The sequence below is a fragment of the Acinonyx jubatus genome, chromosome D2 (genome assembly GCF_027475565.1).
Source record: "Acinonyx jubatus isolate Ajub_Pintada_27869175 chromosome D2, VMU_Ajub_asm_v1.0, whole genome shotgun sequence".
Taxonomy (NCBI): domain Eukaryota; kingdom Metazoa; phylum Chordata; class Mammalia; order Carnivora; family Felidae; genus Acinonyx; species Acinonyx jubatus.
Window position 1 is genome coordinate 7,808,740 of NC_069393.1, and position 26,689 is coordinate 7,835,428.

At 40.4% G+C, this 26,689-nt stretch overlaps 1 protein-coding gene across 7 annotated transcripts in view; it reads left to right on the forward strand.

Moving 5' to 3' along the window:
• The window catches only part of RYR2 (ryanodine receptor 2), a 749,501-nt gene that overhangs the window by 361,692 nt on the left and 361,120 nt on the right, over positions 1-26,689 (forward strand). For all 7 annotated transcript variants that reach the window (XM_053207799.1, XM_053207801.1, XM_053207802.1 and 4 more), the window contains 4 exons: positions 4,494-4,658; positions 8,519-8,640; positions 13,552-13,735; positions 16,916-17,051. In XM_053207799.1, coding sequence (XP_053063774.1) covers positions 4,494-4,658; positions 8,519-8,640; positions 13,552-13,735; positions 16,916-17,051 — 607 coding nt within the window. The remainder of the gene's footprint in view (positions 1-4,493; positions 4,659-8,518; positions 8,641-13,551; positions 13,736-16,915; positions 17,052-26,689) is intronic.

The window sequence follows — 26,689 nt, forward strand, 5'->3', positions numbered from 1 at the left end:
ACATATAATTCATGCCCTTGAAAAACTAATTAATAGTCAATGGGAAAGAAGGCAGTTGAGAAGTAATTTCAGTGAAGTGCCAGTATCTCTCTCTGGTTAAAGTATTGTGAGTTATGGTTGTCCATGAATCACAAGAGAAAATGTCCAAAAGATCACCTAACAGTAAAAACAGAATCCTTTTCAATAACTCTAGACTGTCAAAAAAAGTTGTTTTCTTTCTGAGCATTTTTATGGTCCTCAGATCGCAAGATTATTCTTTATAGGATGGAAAATTAGACTATTTAAAAATGTATGGATGTTAATGAATGCTAAAATAATAGGATCTAAACACTTCCTCAATTAAATGCAGAAGGTATGGGAATTAAATCTTTATCTGGTCTTTTGAGGAAAGTTTTTACCTAATGGCAAAGTACTTATTATGTCAGAGTGCTTTTAAAAGCATTCTCATCTTGGGGTGCCTGGGTGGCTCAGTTGATTGAGCATCCACCATTGGCCTAGGTCATGATCTCATGGTTCATGAGTTTGAACCCCACATGAGGCTCACTGCAGTCAGCCTGTCAGTGTAGAGCCACAGAGCCTGCTTTGAATCCTCTGTCCCCCTCTCTCTCCCCTGTCCCTGCTTGTGTTCTCCCCAAAATAAATAAATATTTAAAACATAAATAAATAAATAAATAAATAAATAAATAAATAAATAAAAGCAATCTGATCTTGAGATTGGAAAATTTCTACTAACCTGCTTTCAACTTCATTGTCTCCTTAGTAATTCCAATTTGATGTTAAGCTGATCCAATTAATTTTATATTTCAATTACTGTTTTCATTTTGCTATTATATTTCATTTTATGTAGTTTATATTTCTTCACCTGAGAGTCCCATCATTTTATTCATTATGCGTATATTTTCCTTTATGTCACTGAACATATTTTATATTTACAATGGTCACTTTGAAGAGTTTGTCTGCTGGGTTGCCTGGGTGGCTCAGTAGGTTGAGCATCTGAGTCTTGATTTCGACTCAGGTCACGATCTCACGGTGGTGGGGTCGAGCCCTGCATTGGGCTCCCACGCTGAGCGTGGAGCCTGCGTAAGATTCTCTCTCTCCCTCTGCCTCCTTCCCCCTAAAATAAATTAACAAAAAATAAAGTCCTTGTCTGCTAATTTTAAGGGCTATCTGTGCATCATTTCTATTCCCTATCGTTATTCTGTTTTCTTTGGTTTGGGTCACAGTGGTTTTGTTTTCTTAATTTAGTATGAGCACTTTTTCTTGTGTTTCACATATACTAATTTTTGACAGTATCTATTGGGTATTAGAAATGGTAGGTTATAGGGGTGCCTGGGTGGCGCAGTCGGTTAAGCGTCCGACTTCAGCCAGGTCACGATCTCACGGTCCGGGAGTTCGAGCCCCGCGTCAGGCTCTGGGCTGATGGCTCAGAGCCTGGAGCCTGTTTCCGATTCTGTGTCTCCCTCTCTCTCTGCCCCTCCCCCGTTCATGCTCTGTCTCTCTCTGTCCCAAAAATAAATAAACGTTGAAAAAAAAAATGAAAAAAAAAAGAAATGGTAGGTTATAGAGACTCTGAATTTTGTTAAGGTTTTTTTCCCCCCCTGAAGAGTGATTTTAGTTTCAGCAGGCGGTTAACCCTGTTGGACTGAAACTCCAGTTTTGTTCTCTGTTTTGCAATGGGCAGTTGCTTGTATTTTTGCACAGTTACATCAGCTTTCATCTGCTTTCATTCCGCAGGGCATAGTTTAGTGGTCAGCAAGAATTTGGGTGAATTTTATAAGCAGACTTCACAGATACCTTTTCACTACAGGATTTAGCTCATCTAATTTTCCAGCTGCTTGTGAACCTTATGGTGTGTTCTCTGATATCTCAAGCCAGTAAGGCAGCAGATTCCTTCCGCACGAGCTGCAAGCAGATTGGGCAGGGTATGTCCCAAGGCAAAAGGCAGCCTTTAAAGTTTATTTATTTTTGAAAGAGAGAGAGAGAGAGAGAGAGAGAGAGAGAGAGAGAATATCCCAAGAAGGCTCTATGCTCTCAGCATGGAGCCCTAAGCGGGACTGCCCTACACAGGACTTGATCTCAATTGTGAGATCATGACCTGAGCCAAAATCAAGGGTCAGATGCTTAATCAGAGGAGCCACCCAGGCATCCCAAAAGGCAGCTTTAAAAAAATCACATGGGTACTATTTTTCTTTAGAGAGAAAAATATTCTCCGATTTCTCCCTGCTTTTGATCCCTCTTAAGGATCTTCAGATAGATTCTGGAAAGTATGTTTTCTAAATTTTACAATTGTTCTCTCTGGGAGGATTAGTCCAACTCTACTACTCTATCATTTCGCAAAGCCAGAATAATTAAAAAAAAAATAACATGTGTTGAGTGAATGCAGAGTATTAGTAAAGTTATTACTTGTCTAACCTGGATACCTTATTTCTAGTAAAACAGGCTAGTTTTATGTTAGGTGCTTTTAGTAGCTGTCATATTCTTGACTCATGTTTTGCCTCTGCTTATAATTGTTCAAAGCATCTGGATTATTTTTACCTGAATTTCTCCTTCCCCCTAAGTCTGAGTTACAGAAAATGACAGGAAATAAAAGAAAGAAGGAGCATGAATGGCCTTTATTCTTTCATACAGCAAATAATCACTTTACTTTTTTCTAATGTTATTTTAGCCATTCTTGCCTGACCTGAGGCTCAGAGATAGTCACTAAGACACTCTACATGACGTACCATGGTTAAAACTAATTCAGAGAGAGAGGTGAACTATTTAATAAAAAGCAAACAAAGCATAACTTTACAATTAGTAATTGTGACTTCTCAAAACACAATCCACAGTCTGTAAAAGTAGGCTACCAACTAACTCCCTTGGATAAAAAACAAAAAAACAAAACAACAACAAAAAACAAGAAAGTTAGAATGTTAGAGGCTCATTGTTTTATTTTGAGGAGATAATTACATTGTTATATTTTCCCCTAGAATTTAATTTTCCCATTGATAGGGTTGGAGCAAGTAGATTAATAGTTTATCTTGTTTGATAGAATGAAATTGGAATAGCTTAATTATCTGTTTTATTGCAGATTCTTGGAATAGTGTTTCAAGTTATTTGCATAATGGTTAAATCAACTTAACATATAATTGTATTCATTTTCTTACATGACCTTGACCTTTTGTATTAAGAATTTCAGTTCATTTTAATTTCCAATTGTTGGAGTGTTCATAATCATCTTAGAGTTATTAGTATTAGTACAATGTGCAGATCACATGAAAAAATCTTACTAGAACTTTGTTTTGAATTATTTTTATTTGAAGTATTCCTTTCTGTATAACAGCCATAAAGTTTACTCCAACCTAATGTTCAAAAACATTTGTGTAACTATTAGTAATTTTCAACTAATTGTGTAACTATCACCTCAAATTAGTCTCCAAAAACATTTGTGTAACTATTTTGAAAGTTGAATAAGGAAAGGCATAGGTGAAAGTTACATTTATCAACAAAAGTTAGACCAAAGAGAAGAATAAGGAATGACAAAAGGAGATCCTGGCAGCCAAAAGAGGATTAGATTATTTTGCTGTTATTTTAAGGACTATACAGAACTTCAAGACCTCACATGTGCCTGAAGACCAGAATTAAGCATGGGAGGGAAAACTCAAAGTGCATGGTGAAGAAGGAAGCATTAAAAGAAGTAGGGACTTATATATTTAGTTGGTGTCAGAGGATCGGCTGTTCCTTCATGGCACAGGGCGCTTACCCTCGTAGCCCTACAGGAGTGAATACTTCCATGGTCCACGTTGGAAGTGGCCCTTGTGGAAACTGAATTATAGCTTTGATCAGTTCAAAAGAAGCCATCACTGGTATTAACATCCTCAGCAATATCCGTGTCAGCATTATCAATACCATTTTCATGGTCAGAATCATTAAAATTTAGGTAAGTGTTTATTTTATCCCAGGAACTGGGCTGAAAAGTTTACATGCATTAGCTCATGCTGTCTGATACTGTGGTGCGGGGGAGATACTTTTGTTGTCTTTCTTTACAGATGAGAAACCCAAGGCTTATAATGTTTAATTAAGTTATCCTAAGGTCACAGAGGTAGTAAGTAGCAGAGATTGAACTCAAAACAGGATTTTCTGTTCTTCTAAATATATGCTGTTAACCATCAACGATGAAAAAATAGTCTGGAAAGAACATGAAGCCTAAGCTACTAATTTTAAGATCTCTGGTTTGGAGTTTGCCATTAAGCAATATAAAATGTTATAGCCAAAATAATGTTCTATTATTATGAATAATTCAGGGTATGTTTATCTTTATAACTTCCTACTTCAATTTTCAGTACAGCTTGAACTGCTGGAATGGAATATTTGACCATTAGTATTTTAAAGGATGTCAGAGGGCTGAATATTTCAAGGGACATATTTACAGTAAGGCAAAGTTATTTCAATATAAACTAGTATTTTTACAACATTTGCTTATCTTTTTTTTTTTTTTCTCTCTCTCTCCTTAGGAAAAATTGGATGCAGGGGTGAGAAAAGAAGTCGATGGCATGGGAACATCAGAAATAAAATATGGAGACTCAGTATGCTATATTCAACATATAAATACAGGCCTGTGGCTTACTTACCAGTCTGTGGATGTGAAATCAGTGAGAATGGGATCCATACAACGTAAGGTAAGATTACATAAAAACGTGATTTATAGCCATCGTTTTTTGTGACGATAAAACACCAACAGAAGGTAAGAGGTAGCTAACACTGTGGGCCACCTGCAAAACACTATTTACATGCAAAAGTTCAAATCCCACCATAATAATCTCTTTGGTTTTTGTGGGGTGAACAATGCCAGATGTTACATAACGACTTTAAATATCAAGTGAAGAAATACACTCTTTTCTGGATTCTAGCATAGTCTACCTACTTGACTTTGTTCTCCCTGTTTCTGCCTGAGTTGTATTTCTAGAAAGCAGGAGAGCTCATACACTGTTACGGTTTAGTCCTCTGCTGACAGTCTGTTTCTCATAAGACAAGTGCTATACTTCTTGGTAGTGATATGATACCCTTCCTGACCTGCCTCTTATCTCATCCGTGCCCCATTCACCTATTCATTGTCCAATCTCTGGGCATCGTCTTTGGTTTTCTCAGCCCACCAGTTGTACCACATTCCTTGTTTCTCAAAAAATCATGGCTTTGAAAAAAAAATGTCAATTCAGATCCTCTACCCATTTTTTGAATCAGATTATATTTTTGTTGTTGTTGCTATTGCTTTGTATGAGCTCTTTATGTATACAGGATATTAATCCCTTGTCAGTTATATGATTTGCGAATACCTTCTTCCATCCAGAAGGTTGACTTTCATTTTGTACACATGAAATTGATATGCTATGGTTGTCAACTATACTTCAATAAAAAGCCAACAAACACACACAATGTGGGTTATACACAACTGTGCTTTTGCAAACACAGTTGACCCTTGAGCAACATGGGACTAGGGGCACCAACCCACAGTCAAAGTCTGTGTTTAACTTTTGACTCCCCCTAAAACTTTACTAGTAGCCTACTGTTGATGGGAAGGTTCACCAATAACATAAATAATTCACACATTTTGTGTGTTATATGTATTATATACTGTATTCTTACAATAAAATAAGCTAGAGAAAAGAAAATATTAAGAAAATCCTAAGAGACAATATATTTACAGTACTGTACTGTATTTATTGAAAAAAAGCCATGTGTAAGCAGACCTGCGTAGCTCAAACCTATGTTGTTCAAGCGTCAACTACGGTTGGAATGCCCTTTAAAACTTTTTTTTCTCCACCCAATTTCTATCTGTCCTGCAGGGGTTAAGTTTAAAGATTTTAAAAGTTCTTCTTGAAAGTCTCAGTTTATCTCCTGTGCCTTCCTTTATGTTTTCATAGTATTTATGTATAACTTAGTAAACTTTTTTTTAATTTTTTTTTAACATTTATTTATTTTTGAGACAGAGAGAGAGCATGAATGGGGGGAGGGCCAGAGAGAGAGGGAGACACAGAATCTGAAGCAGGCTCCAGGCTCCCGAGCGGTCAGCACAGAGCCCGACGCGGGGCTCGAACTCACGGACCATGAGATCGTGACCTGAGCGAAGTCGGACGCTCAACCGACTGAGCCACCCAGGCGCCCCTAACTTAGTAAATTTTATATGTAGTCCTGTGCTCTTTCATTTACTAGGGTACCTCTCCCTTCCCCTCCTCTCCCTTCCTCTCTCCACTCCTCCCCTCTCCTCTCTCCTCCTCTCCCCTCCCCTCCCCTATCCTCTTCTCTCTCTGTCTTTCTCTCTGTCCTTCCTCTCACCCTCCAGCTCTCCATCCCACACTATTTGTGAGCTCCTTTAGTACTATAGTACTAAATTGTTCATATGTCATAATTTTACACAGAACCAAATAACACCACAAATATTATTTCTACCGATGTGAGATGTTGGAAAGACTGTAGTGGAGCAGAAATCTTTATTTCCAATAGACTTACTAATCATAACATATCTACATTCCAGAATGGATTTTTTTTAGGGTTATTGTGATCTCTTTGGAGTGACCAGTGAGGTTGGAGGCTGATTCTGCTTTGACTGAGTTGGGCTTAAGTCATCTCTCTCCTAACTTAGAGCTTTGGACGGAAAGCCAGGGACAACTCTCTTGTAGACCCATATGATCTTTGTGATGAGATCATCTCTTGTCTTTGAGGTCTTTGAGCGAAGCTCATAAATTTAAATGCATTTATTCATATGCATATGTGTATATATACATATAGACACACACACACACACACACACACATATCAGTAATACCATTCTTGTACCTAATAAATAATGAGAATTCCATTATATCATCTAATATCCTGTTTGTATTCATATTTCTTCTCTTGTCCCAGAATGTCTTTTATATCTCATTTCATATCAGGATCCAATCAATGTTCATGCATTTTTTTGGACTTCCTCTCTTGTTTTTATCATTGACTAAGAATCTAGGCCAGTTGTAGAATGTCCCGTGTTCTAAATGTCTCTGAATTATTTTTTCCCATTGCCTTTGTCCCTTGTAATTGCCATAAATTTGAAATACGGTCTGGGGCTATGCTGTCCAAGTCAGCAGTTCTTAGCCACATGTGGCTATTTGGTACTTGAATGTGGCTAGAGCTACAGGAACTGAATTTTTCGTTTTGATTTTAATTAATTTAAATTTAAAAGCTTATGCTTAATTAAATTATTAGAGAATTTTTGTGCATGTTTGGAACAGCTTAGGTATGTGAATGTACTCTTGCAACTGTAAATGTCATCAATTCTAAAACAAATCAAGTATTTTCACTAACAGTTTGGTATCTAAATCAGGATACTCTAAGTATCCTGGATTTTGAAGGCAAAGAAGAATGTTAAATACTTCGTGAACAGGTTTGTTCTGTTTATTACACATTGACATAATATTTTGGATACATTGGGGTAAATCAAACATATAATTAAAATTTTACTTTTTAAAAAAAACTCTTTTAGTGTGGGTTCTTGAAAACTCAAAGTTACAGATTTTAGGAACACTTTCTGCCACCCCTCCCCCCCTACCCCATGCTTCCTTCTAATTACTACTACTCTTAAGGATAAATACTACACTGCTTGTGATACTGGAGATGAGTTTTATGCAGGGCTTTTTATTTTAATTTATAATAGTGATTTTACCGGATTTGCTACACTGCATCCTGTATTATTTATACCACAACATTCACCAGAAAGGTTAAAGTTCAAAATATGATTGCACAAATCATCAGGAACAGAGTGAATGAAGCAAAATTCTTAACTCAGATATTACTTTCTAAGAGTTCTAGTCTAGTATCAGATTTTCCTTGTATCTTTTCTTAACAGTTGAATATGATATATGGTTATGGGAAAAATATGGGTAGAAACGATAACATGTAGACACATTTTTGTAAAGACAGAAATAAGTTTCCATCAGGAAATCAGTAGAAACTTCAGGTATTATTTTGCTATTCTAAATACTTAAGTGGTAAATGCAAAAAAAAAAGTGTTCATATATATAAGTATATGTATAAGTATGTATATAAGTATATATATATAATATTAAAAAAGTATATACCACTTGAATGAGTTATTATAAATCATGCAACTCAAGGGGCACCTGGGTGGCCCAGTCAGGTAAGCATCCACTTCTTGATTTTGGCTCAGGTCACGATGCGACAGTTTGTGAGTTCGAGTCCCGCCTCCAACTCTGTGCTGATAACATGGAGCCTGCTTGGGACTCTGTCTCCCTCTCTCTCTGTCTACCCCTCCCTCACTTGCTCTCTCTCTCAAAATAAATAAAAATAAACTTAAAAAAAAACACACCTCACAGCATAGTTTTCATTATAAATCTGAATAGTTGCACATAAAACCACGTCTGGCTCACTGTAAGTATGAACCGTTATTGTTACGGCTCGCCTTTGAAGTGTGCATCTTCTTAGATGGAGATGTTTAGAACGGAGATGGTGGGAGTAATGGCAGGGTTCTTTTGCATTTGTACAGGCTATTATGCATCATGAAGGTCACATGGATGACGGCTTAAATCTCTCTAGATCTCAGCATGAAGAATCACGGACCGCACGAGTCATCCGGAGCACTGTCTTCCTTTTCAATAGATTTATAAGGTACAGTTCCTTTTGTTGTGGTGGTTTGATGTTTTATCTCGACTTCTTTATTGGCTTTACAAATATACAAGTCTAAAATACACTACGTGGTAAACCTACAATTTGGTGGGTTGGCAATACGCATTAGAAAATGGGAGCTAGGTGGTTTTATGTCTTTATTTTAAATACACTTTTAAAAAGGGAATGTAATTTTATTTTTTTTTTAATTTGAGAGACGGCATGCGAGCAAGTGGGGGAGAGGAGGGGCAGAGAGAGAGAGAGAGAGAGAGAGAGAGAGAGGGAGGGAGAGAGAGAGAATCCCAGGCAGGTCCTGTACTGTCAATGGCAGAGCCCAACACAGAGCTCGATCCCACAAACCATGAGATCATGACCTGAGCCAAAATCAAGAGTCAGTGCTCAACCGACTGAGCCACCCAGGTGCCCATGCAATGTGATTTTAGAAATTGTGTGTGTAACTTGTATTTGATAGCTACAAGTTAGGATTATTCTATAACATACCCTTGTTCTGGACCTGTTTATATTCCTTTCACACTGAGGGTGATGAAGCCTACATACTTTGTGAGTTTTGAACGGTATTAAAAAAATAAAATGATTCTTACAGTAACTAAGTTTCATACCTTCTAATGGAAACAGTTATATATCTTCAAACTAAATCAAGCTTTTAGTCAGAGTGTTTTCTGTAACATTATACCATTACACAGTCTGGCTTGTGATGGGTATCATACATCTCTTTAAACTTGCCAATTTGAGGGGCATCTGGGTTGCTCAGCTGGTTAAGTGTGTGACTTTTGGTTTCGACTCAGGTCATGATCTCATGGTTTGTGGGTTCGAGCCCTACATTGGACTCTACACTATGCCTGGGATTCTCTCTCTCCCTCTGCCCTTTCCCTGCTTGCTTGCTTGTGCTCTCTCTCAAAATAAACAAACATTTAAAAAAAGAAAATAGAGGCACCTGAGTGGCTCAGGCAGTTAAGCGTCCAACTTTGGCTCCGGTCATGATCTCAGTGTTCATGAGTTTGATCCCTGTGTCAGGCTCTGTGCTGACAGCTCAGAGCCTGAAGCCTGCTTTGGATTCTGTGTCTCCCTCTCCTCTGCCCCTCCCCTGCTTGTGCTCTGCCTCTCTCTCTCTCTCTCTCAAAAATGAAAAACATTAAAAAATTTTTTTAAGAAGAAAATAATTTTTAAAAAATAAGTAAACTTGCCAATTTGATGGAAAAGTTTATGTATGTATATACACACGTGTATGTATATACATATATGTGTATGTATTTACAATAATTTTTAAGTTGAATTTATTCAAGAATTGTGAAAATAGGTATATTTCATGTTTGTTGACCATGTATTTTTTTAAAGGTTCAGTCCTCTTTTTTCTTAATTTTTTAAAAATATTTATTTAGTTTTGAGAGAGAGAGAGAGAGAGAGCATGAGCAGGGGAGGGTCAGAGAGAGAGGGAGACACAGATTCCAAAGCAGGCTCCAGGCTCTGAGCTGTCAGCACAAAGCCCGACATGGGGCTTGAATGCATGAACTGAGAGATCATGATCTGAGAATTCAGAGGCTCAACTGACTGAGCTACCCAGCACCCCCTGTTGACCATATTGCTTGCTTGCTTGCTTGCTTGCTTGCTTGCTTGCTTTCTTTAAAATTTTTTTAACGTTTATTTATTTTTGAGACAGAGAGAGACAGAGCATGAACAGGGGAGGGTCAGAGAGAGAGGGAGACACAGAATTTGAAACAGGCTCCAGGCTCTGAGCGGTCAGCACAGAGCCCGACGCGGGGCTCGAACTCACAGACCGCGAGATCATGACCTGAGCTGAAGTCAGACGCTTAGCCGACTGAGCCACCCAGGCGCCCCTTTTTAATTTCTCTTTGTGATTTACCCATTAGTTAATTACTTAATTATTTTAATATTATTTAATTCATCACATTCATGTATTTTTTATATATGTGGGTTTTACTTATATGCTCATTAGTGTTTGCTGAACCTTTAGACTTCCTGAATTTGTACAGTTCTTAAAGATATCTCAGAAACTTTGGAATGTTTTACATAATTACAGAATATTATAAAGGGTACATTATTTTAAGTAAAATAATTTTATTCTTCTGTAATATTCATGAAAGCACTAAAATTCTTTAAAATCTCCAGGTCTTTATAATATTGGCACCTGTGTGTTTTCCAAAGTAAATTATTTTTAAGTATTCATTTTATTAATGTAGATTTATTTACTATTAAGAACCTAATTTTTAAAAATGGGAGGACAGACTTCTCTTTTTCACTGCTTACAGTGAAGGTCAAGGCCATTTAATATATCTTCATTTGTGTGTCTTACGCAGTTTATTTTCTGTGACCCTTCTGTTCCTTGTTTTCGAGGTCAGGATAGCGGTGGTGGTGATGGTAGAAGGGGGTGTGTGTGTGTGTGTGTGTGTGTATTTGTGTTGTGAGAGGGATTCTATTCTTCTGGAATGTACATAATACATATGAAGCTTTCTTTTCCTTTAGGTATATTAATGAATGTATTCTTTTTTTATTAAAAAAATTTAGCGTTTATTTTTGAGAGATAGAGACAAAGCATGAGCAAGGGAGAGGCAGAGAGAGAGGGAGACACAGAATCTGAAACAGGCTCCAGGCTCTGAGCTATCAGCACAGAGCCCAATGCGGGGCTTGAACCCACGAACATGAGATCATGACCTGAGCCGAAGTTGGACGCTTAACTGACTAAGCCACCCAGAAGCCCCATGTTAATGATGTATTCTTAAAGGAAATTATATAAGGGAGGAATCTGTGGTAGTAATATTGTTTAATCTTCAAATTAACAAAATATAGATATGAATTTAAGGCTTTATGTTTTCTCTGGCATAGTATAATTCTACTACCTTTGGATTTCCCCAATTATTTTTTTCCCTTCATTTTTTTGTTATTGATAAATTAAGATGGTAGATGTCTTTGTAGAGATGGAAGTTATAAACCTTAACATAATTAACAATTTTAGGGTCTTGGATTGTATTTGTCTGACAGGAGGCTTCTGGAAAGTAATTAAATGGTTACATTTCTGATAGTGAATGTATTCAACTTAATAACCTAAAAGCTGACATTTATTATTGCTCCTTTTTAGGTTTAAAAATGTAGATGTTATATTTGAATCACCTTTGAATTTCATTTACTTCAGTATGATGAGAGTTGTTTCACTTTATTATCAATATATTTATGATTCAACTAAAGTTTAATAGGAAAACAGGTTTAGAACAGGAATACTTCATTGCATATAAATTTTTATTTTAAAAGAGGAGAAATAATTTTCTTATGACAAGTTCTTTCTATTACTTTTTGGGCATAGAAAGACTTATCGAGATAATAAAACTAGGTAATAGATAAGGCTGAAGTCAGCTCTTCAAAGTTTATTTGTAATCCTTATATAATTGATGATACATTTTAAATTATATTTTTGAGCATTGTAAATTTAAAGAAAAGCTAATTCTCTTACGAGGCTCTTACTGTTTTTAAAATGTGAAGTCTAAAATACATAGCTAGCTAGAAACATTTCCTTGTAATAACATATTGCCATTTGATTTGGCTTATGCAGAGAGCAGGAAAGGAAGTATAATATTGTATGCATTAAATTTTGTCTTGACTAATATGAATATTACTATACCAACTATAGTACAGGCATTCTCACATTCTTTTATGGTGTCTGTTGTGTCTTTTTAAAACTAAACTTATTTTGGAAAGATGTGGTTTACAAATAGTATATTTTAAAGTTCTTTCCAGATATATTCAGAACTAGGAATTTTAAAAGTCTGAATGTCAGGAAGCTTAACAAATTAACCCATTTATATGCCAGTAATATGTTTTCCTTCAAAGCTTAGAAAATGCAACGTTTCTTAGTCCGATTTTAAATACTTTTTTTTCAGATAAAAGCATTTTAATTTCTTGTTTTCTGATTAATAAGAAAATTTTTTAAGTTAAAATCATTGGAATATATTTTTAAACAGGCAGGAATTTACAAAATGACAGTGAGGGTCAGTGATGTAGCAGGTAACAATTCCCTCTTTAAAAACAAAAAGTAGAACAATTAAAGCCCAGAATTATGAATCTGGGAAGTTGCATCTTAGACCTTGAAGTATGTGGTGATTTAAAATGTGTATCAGTTAGTTTCTAAATACTGGGACCATTGGCTTTGTTAGGATTTGGTTCTTGAGCCCTTCAGTGTTTTGTCTAGACTAGTTTCTCTTGATACTGGTGGTTTTCTTTTTTAAGTTTTCATTTATTTTGAGATAGAAATTATGAATGAGAGAGGGGCAGAGAGAGAGAGAGAGAGAGAGAGAGAGAGAGAGAGAGGGAGAGAGAATCACAAACAGGCTCTGCACTGAGCAGGCTCTGCACTGTCAGCATAGAGCCTGATGCGGGGCTCGAACTCACAAACCGTGAGATCATGACCTGAGCCGAAGTCGGACACTTAACCCTATTTTTTAGGGCGCCCCTATATTTTACTTTTTAAACATATATTTATTTACTTTCTGGGGGAGCACAAGCAGGGGAAGGGCAATAGAGGGGTCAGAGGATCCAAAGTGGGCTCTGTGCTGACAGCAGAGAGCCCAATGCGGGCCTCGAACTCAGGAACCCTGAGATCATGACCTGAGCTGAAGTCAGACACTCAACCAACTGAGCCACCCAGGCACCTCCCCACCCCCAATACTGGTGTATTTAATATAGCATCATATATAGTTGGCGAAATTTAGAATTTTGTATTGGAATATATTAATTATTGCTGTTTGATGAAAACTAGGACCTTTCTTATGGGTTCCTTTTACAGGGGTGTGGGGGGGAGAGGGTAAAGCTTGAACTCATCCGTGGTCTAAAAAACAGTAAGATTGCAGATCGCTGATGTCGAGAAATGTTTGCTGTGTATTTTAGGGGCCTTGATGCGCTCAGCAAAAGAGTGAAGGCTTCCACAGTAGACCTCCCTATAGAATCTGTGAGTCTGAGTCTGCAGGACCTGATTGGTTACTTCCATCCCCCCGACGAGCACTTAGAGCATGAAGACAAACAGAACAGATTACGGGCTCTAAAGAACCGTCAGAATCTCTTCCAGGAAGAGGTGAGTTTCCACCAACATTCATTTCCTTTATGCTGCTGTCTTCGGAAAACCACTGCTCTGGGGGGAGATTCTCTGACAAGGTTTGCATTTGGAGTTGGATGAGCAGGTAAACAGTGGCATAAGGGAACCGGGCCTTGGAGGAACCCTGCGATCATTTTTGTGTCTCTGTCAGCGAGTGCTAATTTGAAACAGTGAAACTCTTCACTCCCCTGGCAAAGGCATTTTATTTTACTGTCAGCTCAGCCTTCTGCACTGATCATTCACTGCACTGCAGTTCGCTTCCTGTTTGTTACAGACACACAGTATCTCAAAGTGTCCGAACAAACACAGGCTTTGAAAAGCTGGAGGGTTTTTAGACTCGTCAGCAGGTTCTCGAGGCTCTTGGGAGGTGCCTGGTCCCCAGGGAGCCTGGTGTTGAGAGGGAGAAACTGCCCAGGGGAGGTCAGGCCGCCTGTGGAGAGACAGAGCTCCAGCCTCTCTGCTTGGACAGAGCAGATGCACTTCTTACTTTTACATGGACTGAGTTTTCGCGTGTGATTTTATTTCACGCACCTTGCAGCAAAAAAGGAGTTCACGTGCCATATTTTATAGACAGAATTACAGAAGGACCAAGTGATACATCTAATGCTCCTTTGAAAAGAGTGTCGGAATTACTGCCATAGAGAAGAATTTCGGTGGGAGGATGGCAGAGGTGAGCTGGCAAATGCCACCGGCTCAGTCCGTGCTCCCCTTCCTCTGAGTGCCCCCTGTGTGTGGAATAATGAATGTTTCAGAGTAAAAGTGTCTAAGAAAGAAAGGTTAGAGAATATTGACGAGTACCCACAATCCCTACCTCTACCTTCTTCTAGTTTGAAAACTGTTTCCTAATTTTCCATCAACAGCCTTTGAAATTAACATTAATTTTTGAGGACTTTTTAGTGTGTATACAAAAAAAAAAAAAAAGGTGGGTCTAGAGACTGTGGTGGTATGAAAGCACGGAGACCTGTGAATGTGAGCCAGTGACAACATGGACGAGTTTGATGGGACATTTTCTTTTTTTTCTTTTTAAGTTTTTAAAGTTTTTATTTATTTATCTTTGAGGGAGAGGCAGAGAGAGCAGGGAAGGGGCAGAGAGAGAATCCCAAGCAGGCTCCGCACTGCCAGAGCAGAGCCCGATGCGAGGCGCGAACTCGCACACCGTGAGATCGTGACCTGAGCCGAGAGCAAGAGCCAGATACTTAACCAACTGAGCCACCCAGGTGCCCCTGTTGAGACCTTTTCATCCTGCATCTGCCAAAATATTAGACCATGCTGAAATACTGGGCTATGAAAATACGAAGGATTGATTTTGGATTTTTTTCAATTTCTCGCATAAGACAATCCGGACGGGAACCGACAAATGTACTTAGGGCCGTGGTCCCTCTTACAACTCTGTGTGAAATAGGTTCCCTTGATTAGTCAACTCTTCCTTTTGTGTGTTTTGCCTCATTTTGGCAACCTTGATCTAGAAATAATAACAAAAGCTTAATTTCAAATTTAGATAGCATCTTTTTTTTAAGTTTATTTATTTATTTTGAGAGAGACAGAGATGGCACAAGTGACAGAGGGGCAGAGAGAGAGGGAGACAGAATCCCAAGCAGGGCTTTGCTTGGAGCACAGAGCCCGGTGTGGAGCTCGAACCCAGAAAACCATGAGATCATGACCTGAGCCAAAACCAGGAGTCAGACGCTCAACCTGCTGAGCCCTCCAGGAGCCCCAGATTTAGATAGCATCTTGCACAGTGGTATAACGCATTTTTTATTTGCTTCAAAGCTATCTTTTCATGAGCTTGTCTTTATTCATTTATTAGATCTTTAGCTTAATATTAAAAATGATGATGACAGTGCCTACCCTAAGAACGAGGTTTCATTCGTGCTGTTACAGGGGAGGAAAAGAAATATTTTTCCTCCACTCATCTCAGGTTTGTTGGTCGAGGCCCTGCAGATCAGAGTGACAAAAGACAGCTATATAAGAGAAAACACGTGGAGGTTTATTAACTGGTGAACCCTGCATATCCATGGAGCACTCTGTGATGAGCAACTCAAAGGAGTGGTTAGAACTTGGGCTTGTACAGCATCCTAACAAAAGGACAGTAAGTTTGTAGAAACCGAAGAGACAAAGGAAAGGAATTTTGAGCGTCTGGGGCAGCAAGTTGTGGGAAGGTAAATACAGACGGAAACTAATGGAAGGTGAGGGTGAGTTAGTAAAGTTTCTTAGGTAGATTCCTCTGTGAAGCCTCTGGGCTGATAAGCGTTGGGCATTGTTTCTTGTGATTAAACATCTCCCACCCTTCCTGGTGGAGAAGAAAAAGAGAATGTTTTCTTAGTTGCCTTCAGCTCAAAATAATCCTTATGCTAGGGACAGCTGAGTGGCTCAGTCGGTTAGGTGACGGACTCTTGATTTTGGCTCAGGTTCATGAGTTCAAGCCCCACATCGGGCTCTGTGCCAGTGTAGAGTCTGGTTGGGATTCTGTCTCCCTCTTTCTGTCCCCCTCCCCCATTTGGTCTCTATCTCTCTCTCAACATAAATAAAAATAAACTTAAAAAAATAATCCTTGGGGTGCCTGGGTGGCTCAGTTGGTTAAGTGTCCAACTTGGGCTCAGATCATGGTCTCGCAGTTACTGAGTTCGAGTCCCACGTTGAGCTCTGTGCAGACAGCTCAGAGCCTGGAGCTTCGGATTCTGGGTCTCCCTTTCTCTCTGCCCGTCCTCCTCCTGTGCTCGCTTGCTCTCTCGTTCTCTCTCAAAAATAAAGAAACGTTAAAAAGTTTAAAAAAATAATCCTTATGTCAACGTGGAATATTTTTTAGTGAACCTCTTTGTTTACTCATGGTAGAATACAGTTGTGATCAATTCCTTAATCTAGCAGTAAACCTTGCCCGTGCAAATATGAAGCACATATTTTGATTTTGTTCTTCTGCTTCTATCTGAGAACAGCCCGCAGGATTTAGAAGCCACTTGCATTACTTCAAGAACGTTTTATTTCCCATGCAAATGTGTTTCTTCCTGTCATGTAAATACATGGCCTCAATTTTCTTTATGATTAACAGGCTTACTTCAAGCCAGCCATTTTTTTTTTTTTTTTTAATTAATCAACTGAGCATCATTTCTCGTCTGTGAGCAGCATCGCTGTTTCTCAGGGTAATTCTTGTTAACTTTCCAGGGCATGATCAACCTCGTGCTCGAGTGCATCGACAGGCTGCATGTCTATAGCAGTGCGGCGCATTTCGCGGACGTGGCGGGGAGAGAAGGAGGCGAGGCTTGGAAGTCGATTCTGAATTCTCTCTATGAGTTGCTAGGTAAGACGTCTGATGGTTTTCGAGGCAGCCAACGCACGCCCGTGTAGAACGATCCCATAAGTTTTATGACCTGCTTCTTAATCGAGGCTCAATGTGTTTCCTGTTGTTGCACTAAATCCTAGTGATGTTTGGTATTTACATCCATCCCTGAATGTGTACTGTGCCCAGAGCAGTAGATTTGTCTTCAGCGTGTGGAGGGGAGACATCAAGGGTGTAATTTGGGGGGGGGTGAGGGGCCCCTGTATGCATAGGCAGGAGATATTTCCTTTGTGATTCTGAAGTTAGTCCCCCAAGACTCCTCTTTCTCCCTCACCAGAGTCTCGTCAGGGACATTCATCTTCCTTCTGTCCCTTTGAGATTTGTGTTTGCAACTTAGATTTTTTTTAATTGTTTTTTTAACATTTATTTATTTTTGAGAGAGAGAGAGAGACAGAGACAGAGTGTGAGCCGGGGAGAGGGAGACACAGAATCCAAAGCAGGCTCCAGGTTCCAGGCTCCGAGCCGTCAGCACAGAGCCTGATGCGGGGCTCGAACTCATGAACTGTGACATCATGACCTGAGCCGAAGTCAGATGCTTAATTGACTGAGCCACCCAGGCTCTCCATGCGTTTGCAGCTTCTCAGTGTGCTTGACGTATGTTAAGCAACACTTGTGGTTTTAGGAGCATTCCTGTCAACTGTATGCAAACATACGTCCTTAGTGGTTTTGGTCTGGGCTGTTCCAATAGCTTCTCCATGTCTCTTGTCAAGAACTATGAACTTGGAAGCTACTGAACTGGCCTCAAATTAGGATAAAGGGGGATAGTTTGTTTCTCAAAGCAATGGACAAAGCCAAAATACCAGCATCTGGAGGCCAGTTCCCCAAACCCCACTTCTCAACAGGATAATATGAAGGGGACATTTGACATGCAGTGCGTTGAGTTACTGGTAAGGGATTGTGACTCCCAGTCAGTCATGTTGGAAATACGCTTGCCTGCCCTTTGCTTTGGGTGGAGACACCATCTGTCTCTTCCAAGGCTGCTTGCTACAAACATCTGTGAAAAGATGGCCCAAAATAAAGGTTTCAGTGGCTCATTCGCAAGACACACAAGAGCAGAAGACCTGTGAAGAATTAACTCTGTCTCCACTCACCCTCACCCCCGACAATCCCACAGTCATCTGGTGAACTGTAGCTATGTGTCTCTTCCGCTGAGAAAATTCTCAGCTTCTCCCATCGTTCCAGAAGGCCAGGTTTAACTTGCTTTGCCTGGTACTTGAGGCCCCGGTGAACCCTGTTAGGCTTCCCCTTGACTCTGTCCTTCCCCTTTCTCTGGCCATACCCACTTTCTCAGTATCCTGGCCACATCCACGCTTCAGGGACATTTTCCTACTCCCACCTTTCCCCAAATTCCTGTATATTCTTTGAGGCCCAGTTCACACGTGACTTTTTTGAAGTTAATCTTGACATTTTTTCTAAGTTTCAAGCATGATTGAACAGTTCCCTCGCCCTCTCTCTCCCTCTGTCTCTGCTTTCTTGGAACTCAATATTTACTTGTTTGTAGCATTTACCACATTAGTTACAAATGCAACCATGATCTCCAAGGCAAGAAGGGCACCTTTTCTGATTTGGCTATCTCTGTCATCGTGTCTGGCACATGGCAGATACTCAGTAAATGTTGACTAGTTAAATCGAGTTCTGATAGAGTAGGAAAGTGTGTGCCTAAGTGGAGAAAAGAAGTCTCAAGGCATTTTTTTTCAGCAAAAAATGGAAAAGTTGTCAAAATATTTAGATATTATCTATAATCTAATTGAAACTCACTAAAATTTAATAATACTATTTAGCAGATAGAATTCTTGTGCCTGATCCCTTCAGGTGGCCTGTTTTCTCTGCCATAACAATTAAACACATACGGTTTGGTATTTTCAGAATAAGGGGTAATGCTGGCTAGCGTGTCTTTGAACAGGACCCAGGATATTGAGGCTTCCTAGGATTGTGGATTTATTATTTTTGAGAGACAGAGACAGAGCATGATCAGGGGAGGGGCAGAGAGAGAGGGAGACACAGAACCCAAAGCAGACTCCAGGCTCTGAGCCATCAGCCCAGAGCCCGACGCGGGGCTTGAACTCACGGACCACGAGATCATGACCTGAGCCAGAGTTGGACGCTTAACCGACTGAGCCACCCAGGCGCCCCCTGGATTGATTATTTTACCCATGAAATCATTAGGGTAAGGATTTTATGGTGCCCAAACCCCTTGCAAAGTATTTCTTTGTCAGTGAAGAAATTACAGCACGAATTTCTGCATTTGGTAGAGTCTGGAGTATGGTAGTGGTTTTGCCACCACAGTTTGACCTCTTCACTGGGTACAACGCTGGCTTTGTTTCTGTGACAAACTAGGTGTTGAGGGTAAAGAGGGGTCTAGACCTCTGTGTGTGTTTGAGGGTAGAAAGGGTTATGTGCAGAAAGTGTGCTATTGCAGAGAAATCTAGGTGATGCACATCTTACTTACATTTTCACATCAGCTGTCTCCATAGTCTGTTAGTTTTTTCTTTTCACTGGGTCCATGCGTTCCTGTATCCTTAAGTAATACAGATGGACAGAGAGAAATATGATGCATTTTTCTAAAATCATAGAAAAAGTCTCATCTGGCAAAGTCAACATTTCAGTTTTATCCTTTTGGGCCACATATCCCTCAAGCCTATTACTTGACAGAGTTCGTTGGGGATTAAGTTGGATTCTTTTAGAACCTACTGAAGGAGTAGTAATAAACTCTACAAAACGCTGGGTGGGAGCACACTCTTCGTCGGAAGTGGTTTTATGACTTAATTTTTTTTTAGTTTATTAAAAAAATTTTTAATGGTTATTTCTTATTGAGAGAGAGGAGAGTCAGAGTGTGAGCAGGGGCGGGGCAGAGAGAGGGGGAGACACAGAATCCGAAGCAGGCTCCAGGCTCTGAACTGTCAGCACAGAGCCCGATGCAGGGCTTGAACCCACGAACTGTGAGATCATGACATGAGTCAAAATCGGATGCTTAACCGACTGTGCCACCCAGGTGCCCCTGACTCGAATTTTCATGGGAACACGGCTAAAGATCTGACTTTTACGTGACTTACCTACTCAGAGAGGAAGGGGAGAAGCAGTTGTTGTAGGTGGAATGATGCATCTCTTAGGATGTGTCCACGTGCGGATTACGGCCTCTGGTGCACACAGCAGAGGTCGTTCATTGGCTCCCAGAGCTGGAGGTCTACCAGCGGGTGTGACTCAGTGGCTTTATCATTGCTTCCAGAACCAGTTTCTTTATGTGTGTTGTGCCTTCCGCAGCAGGGTCTGCTCCCCCCAGTGCTGGCTGCCCTCGTGTGGCCTCAGCCGCCTGCTGTCCTCTCACAGTGCTGCACAAGTGATCTCTGACATGGAACAAGTGAAAGAGGGCCGCTGTTGGAAGCTGTCTCTTAGGAAAGAGCATGCCGTTTCTTAACCCGTTGCAAATCACCCCTTTCATCTCAGTAGACACGTCTGTAGCTCTTCCTGCAAGGGAAATAAGGAATTTCACCAGCATTTCACCGGGACTGCTCACGTCAGAAACTGGGGCCAAGCCCATGGACTGCCCGGCTGCCATACAGAAGTGAGCATTGCAGAGAATTCTGGGGAAGGAGTTGAAGTGTCCAGCTCAAATGTTAACGTGTACATTTCACTCATCCAAAAGGTTTTATGGACCGAATTCGAATCTGAGTGCTTTTGTCCACCACCTAGCACCATGTGCAAATGGGGTTGGCGCTCAATAAATAGTTGTTTGAATTATTTAATAAATGTATTAGAGATTCCCACGGGGCGTAGGTTTCCCTGTAACAGATTAGATGTGGCCATCAAGTTGGTTCATTACACATCACTGAACCCGTCATTCTGTTACCATCGTGTCTTTTTCTTGAAAAACCAAAGCTCTAATCTTTAATCCATAGGGAACAGCCTCTGAGGAAATGACCCTTCTTTTAGCCCAGAAGAGTCTCAGAACTATAGCTCTACCACTTACATGACCTTGGACAGATTACTAAAGCCGAGCTCAGTTTCTTCATCTTCACTGCCCACTCTAGAGTGCCTCCTTTTTAGGGTCATTGTGCAATTCCGTGAGTTGATGTAAAGTACTCGGAAAAATACCAGGCACATAGTGAGTGACGTCTATTGTTATTATAAATATTATCTGTAAAATGGCAAGACTAATTCCCCTCATAAGATTGTTGGATGGCTTACCTGTTGTAATGTGTGCAAAGGCTCAGCTCTCCCTCTTCTCATTAGTCTTGTTTTTTTTTCTTTTCTTTAGGATACATTTATCACCATCCTCTTTGTCATCAATGTAGTAAAACTTTCTTCTTCAACTTGTTTCTGTTCTTGTTTTTGCCTTTTAACTATGCCTTGGAAAAGAAATTTCACTTGCAACGATTGGCTATAACAAGGGAAGTTCTGGATTTTGAAAATACAGAAGACGCAGAAGATACAGCATGATGCTTATGGTAGATACACAGTGGCTCTTGATTTCCTCATCAGAAAATGGAGGAAATAAAGTGTTCTTCATAGTTCCCTCCAGGCCGAAAATAATTTTCTATTCCATTTTTCTACCCATTCTCTGAATACAGTCATGCCCAGCTCTTACATCTGTATCTTCCACATCTGGTGCATAGCTGATATTCAGTAAATACTTGAGATCATGCTGATAGCTGGATGCTGTATGATTTCTCTCCACCAATCTTCATGGGAGACATCAGGGAATCCTTGCACATTTCCTTCAAGAATTGCCATTGACTTTCAGATACTTGGTATTCACCTTTCCCATTCCAGTCTTTGGAGCCCCATGGCTGGGGTGTCTGCCTTCTCACCTGAGACCTCACTCACTTTGTCCCTGCTCCCTGAGCATTCGGTCCTTCCAATGCTTGCCTCCTATCCACTTCTATACTTTCAGAATGTTAGACTTAGTTTACTTATATCAGAGGTTTGATAGGCAGTAACTATTATCTATGTTATAGATTAATATGGAGACATGAAGTATACATTTCTTAAATGTATGTATCTATTTCCTTAATTATTTACATCCCATTTGATTAAGAAATGATTTGAGGGAGATATTACTTAAAATTGATGTAATTAGAATTCTCTAAAACTCACATCTTAAAGGAAGTTAACAGTATAGTAATCGTGTATGTCGTAAGGTAATACACACTGATTTCAGACATGTGCATGTTTTTGTGGCTTTTAAACTAATTTTTTCATGCAACAAAAGACCTAAGTTCTGAATATACTTTCCAAATACACACACACACACACACACACACACACACACACGTTCTTTTTTTTTTTTTTAATGTTTATTTATTTTTGAGAGACACAGAGACAGAGCACGAGCAGCGGAGGGGCAGAGAGAGAGGGAGACACAGAATCCGAAGCAGGCTCCAGGCTCCGAGCTGTCAGCGCAGAGCCCGACATGGGGCTCAAACTCACAAACTGCAAGATCATGACCTGAGCCAAAGTCAGATGCTCAACCGACTGAGCCACCCAGGCACCCCCCTCTCTCTCTTTTTTAATCTCTCTCTCCAGGGAAGCTTCTTTTTCCATTTGTTTTTCCCAAGTGTTTTGAATCTCTTTCCTTTTACAGTCTTCTGAAGAGGCGTCCTCTGTAACAGAGACTGTGTCGTGTTGGGAAAACGTGGACTTTGAGTCCAGTGGACCTGCATTTGAATAAGATTCTCATCCGTTCAGAAAGATTAATTGAATACCTGTTATGGGAGATGCCCTAATCTGGGCAGTGAGGGACAGTTATGACTAGGATCCCATCCCTGCTCTCATGGAGTTATTGGTTGAGTAAGAGACAGAGTAAATAATAAAGCTAGCCTAGCCATAGTGCTGTGCAGCTACTGACTTTGCTGCCTTGACCATCCCAATACGTGTTGTTGTCAAATCCTATTAGTAAGTGATCAATAAAAGACTGATAAACTTGACTACGCAAAAATCAAAATGTTTATGGTGAATGATATCATTACAAAATAGAAAAAAAAAACAGGTGGGGATTTTATAAAATATGCCAACTGTGTGAAAGACAAAGGCCCGGTTCCTATCATGTGTAGAGCTTTCATAAATCCATAAGGAAAGGACATACCGCTTAATAGAAAAACAGACAAAAGATGGGGACAGGTAGTTGCCAGAGCAATAAATAAAATAATAAAAGATATTCAACATGACAAATAACTGCAAATGAAAATGATAAAGATCATTTTTCACTTAGGAGATGAGCACAGATAAACAATTTGATAATACTCGTTATTGGGGGAAATGTTGGGTAGTGTGTTTCTTTCTGGTGGGGGTGCAAGTTGATGGAATTTAAAAAACCAAACAAACTCCGGTTGGCAGTATACATAAAACTTTGAATGTATTTCCTTTTACTCTAGAAATTCTACTTTAAGAAATGTATTCTAGAGATATATTTGTACAAGTGTGGAAAGGAGGTCCACTGCAAAATTGTTTATAAATTGCATAAAATTGAGAGCAATTTTTCTATCAACAGGGGATTGGTTCCATAAGTAATAGTGTAGTACCGTGTTATCATTGAAAATTGAGATAAACGTATCACCAGGAAAACTGTATAAAACACGCCAGATGGCTGTTCTTTTTTAGCATGGCCATCTAGGATATGGTATTGAGTGAAAAAAAGCAAGATGCTTGCTGTATTAAGAATAAGATTACTGTATTAACATTAAGATTCCAACTGCCTTGCATTAGAGATATGTAGAGAAAGATACATTCTTGTACACACTGAACACTTAAGGAAGGATGCACAGAGAAGGGCTGGGTGGCTGCTTCTCAGGAGACAGGACTTCTGCTTTCCTGCGTGTTCCATTGGATATTTATTCTATTTACACACATTACTTTTATAACTGAAAAGAGTCGTTAATGTAAATGGCACAGTGCTACACAATTGAGGATGAAAGGGAAAGCTAGTAAATTAATTCCAGTCGAGTGAAGAAATAGACTATTTATTAAAAAAAATTTTTTAACGTTTTATTTATTTTTGAGACAGAGAGAGACAGAGCATGAACGGGGAAGGGGGCAGAGAGAGAGGGAGACACAGAATCGGAAGCAGGCTCCAGGCTCTGAGCCATCAACCCAGAGCCTGACGCGGGGCTCGAACTCACGGACCGCGAGATCGTGACCTGAGCCGAAGTCGGACGCTTAACCGACTGAGCCACCCAGGCGCCCCAGAAATAGACTATTTATGTTAGTGCATGCGTCTAAAGAGGCTCTCTCTCTCTTTTTTTAATGTTTATTTATTTTTGAGAGATAGAGCGTGAGTGGGGGAGGGGCAGAGAGAGGACGACACAGACTCAGAAGGAGGCTCCAGGCTCCGAGCTGTCAGCACAGAGCCCGATGCGGGGCTTGAACCCATAAACCGTGAGATCATGACCTGAGCTGAAGTTGGACGCTTAACCAACTGAGCCACCCAGAGCACCCAGAGACTCTCTTTCTTTTTTAATGTTTATTTATTTTTAAGAGAGAGAGGGAGACAGAGCACAAGTGTGGGAGGGGCAGAGAGAGAGGGAGACACAGAATCCGAAGCAGCCTCCAGACTCTGAGCTGTCAGCACAGAGCCCAACATGGGGCTCGAACTCACGAACCGCGAAATCATGACCTGAGTCGAAGTCGGATGCCCAACCGACTGAGCCACCCAGGCGCCCAAGAGGCTCTTTTTCAATATACACATGGTAGGTTCTCTGGTGGGTGTTCAGGGTACACAGAGCGGTGAGAGATTTTGTGGTTTAACTGTCCCTTTGACTACTCTTGATTTTCTGTTTTTGTTGTCATGAACACTGATTCCATGATTAGAAAAAAATATATAATCTCATGTTGACTTAAGAACCATCTGCTGCCAGTAATTTTCAGTGAAGTCAGTGTAATCAGAAGATAAGTAGCCGTCTATACGTGAGTGGATACTTCAGTGTGGCTGTGAAAGCCTCAGATCTGTAGCAGTATCTGGAGGTGATACGATATTTACATCTCAATGTTCTTTTTTTTTAAAGTTCATTTATTTATTTTGAGAGAGAGAGAGAGAGAGAGTGAGCGAGCGAGCAAACAGAGGCTGGGTGGGCAGAGGGAGACAGAGGGGGAGACCAAGCAGGCTCTGTACTGTCAGCGTAGATCCCAATGCGGGGTTTGAACTCACGAACCCTGAGATCTTGACCTGAGCCGAAACCAAGAGTCAGACTGACTGAGCCACCCAGGTGCCCCTCACTGTCTTTCTTTACCCAGGTATCAGGAAGTGTGGCCCAAGTATCATTAACTCCAAGTCTGTTAAGCTTCCTTCCCATGCTTCCAGCTAGGTAGACGGTAGGTCCCGTCGTAGACTTTGGTGTGAAATAAGCCACCTTCTTTTTCTTCAGCAGGTTTATTTAGCATGGAGACAGCAGGTGGGAATGATAATCTATAACAATTTTAAAATTTGACACATATACTTAATATGCATTGTAGGTGGAGAACGACAGAGGCAGACTGATGAGCCCGCCTCCTGGAGGGAGTGGAGTGTTCCGGAAACACCAATATTCATAGTTTGAAAGCACTGCCATGGCTGGCTTTCATACGTCTTTTCTGAAATCCACACAATTAATCTGCAGGAGGCTTGCAAGCCAGGATGATTTTCTAAAGATGTTTGAGAAATGGCTCTTTGGCAAACCCTCCCAATGAATACTCATTTAACGAAGGTTCAAAGTATGAAACAAATAGGATAGGCTGCAGCCCATTTAGGGAGGCAGAAGTTACCAGCCTTTGAAAGCCTTTAACACTTGGAAAGGGCACAGAGATCAAGGATTTTAGCACACCCAGAGCATTTTCCCGGTGTCTTAAAGAGGCAGATCTTCCTAAATGTCGTAAAACACTGGGGGAAGGTAGTCAAGAGTTGGAAAAGGAAGGCACCGGTTTCAAACATGCTCATACTGGGTAGTATTCTGGCATCTGTGCATACGGGTGTTCCTGTGTCATCCTCCAGGGAATCCTGAAAGACATTTTATAAACAACATTTTCTTCTCTGTAATAATCTCGTGTCTATGAAATGACAATGAGAATTCCATTGCCATTTTTAATGGAAATTCATTTTGTAACCTATTTTGTGAGATACTTGTTTTTTATTTAAAAAAAATTTTTTTAACGTTCATTGTATTTTTGAGGGAGAGAGAGAGAGAGCGAGTGAGCAGGAGTGGGAGAAGAGCAGAGAGAGGGAGAGAGAAAGAGCGAGACACAGAATCCGAAAACAGGCTCTAGGCTCTGAGCCGTTGGCACGGAGCTTGACTCAGGGCTCGAACTCACAAACCGCGAGATCACGACCTGAGCAGAAGTCAGAGCTTAGCTGACTGAGCCTCTCAGGCACCCCGAGATACTTTCTTAATCTGTTGATGTTGACCGAGACCCCTCCTCCTAATCTCTTCTAGAGCAGGGGTTCAGGCAGAAAGAGACTGGTGGGGAGCAGCGTCGACTGGCCCCGAGCGTGGACTCTGGAACTGAAATTGCCTGTGAGGCATTGGCCCCGGTATGAGCTGTGCCAGCAGGAACACTGGGCTGTCTCCCCTCACCGTGTCCTCCACCAGCCAGCTGTCCGGCTGCCTCCTGATGAGGGTAGAGAGGGAGGAGAG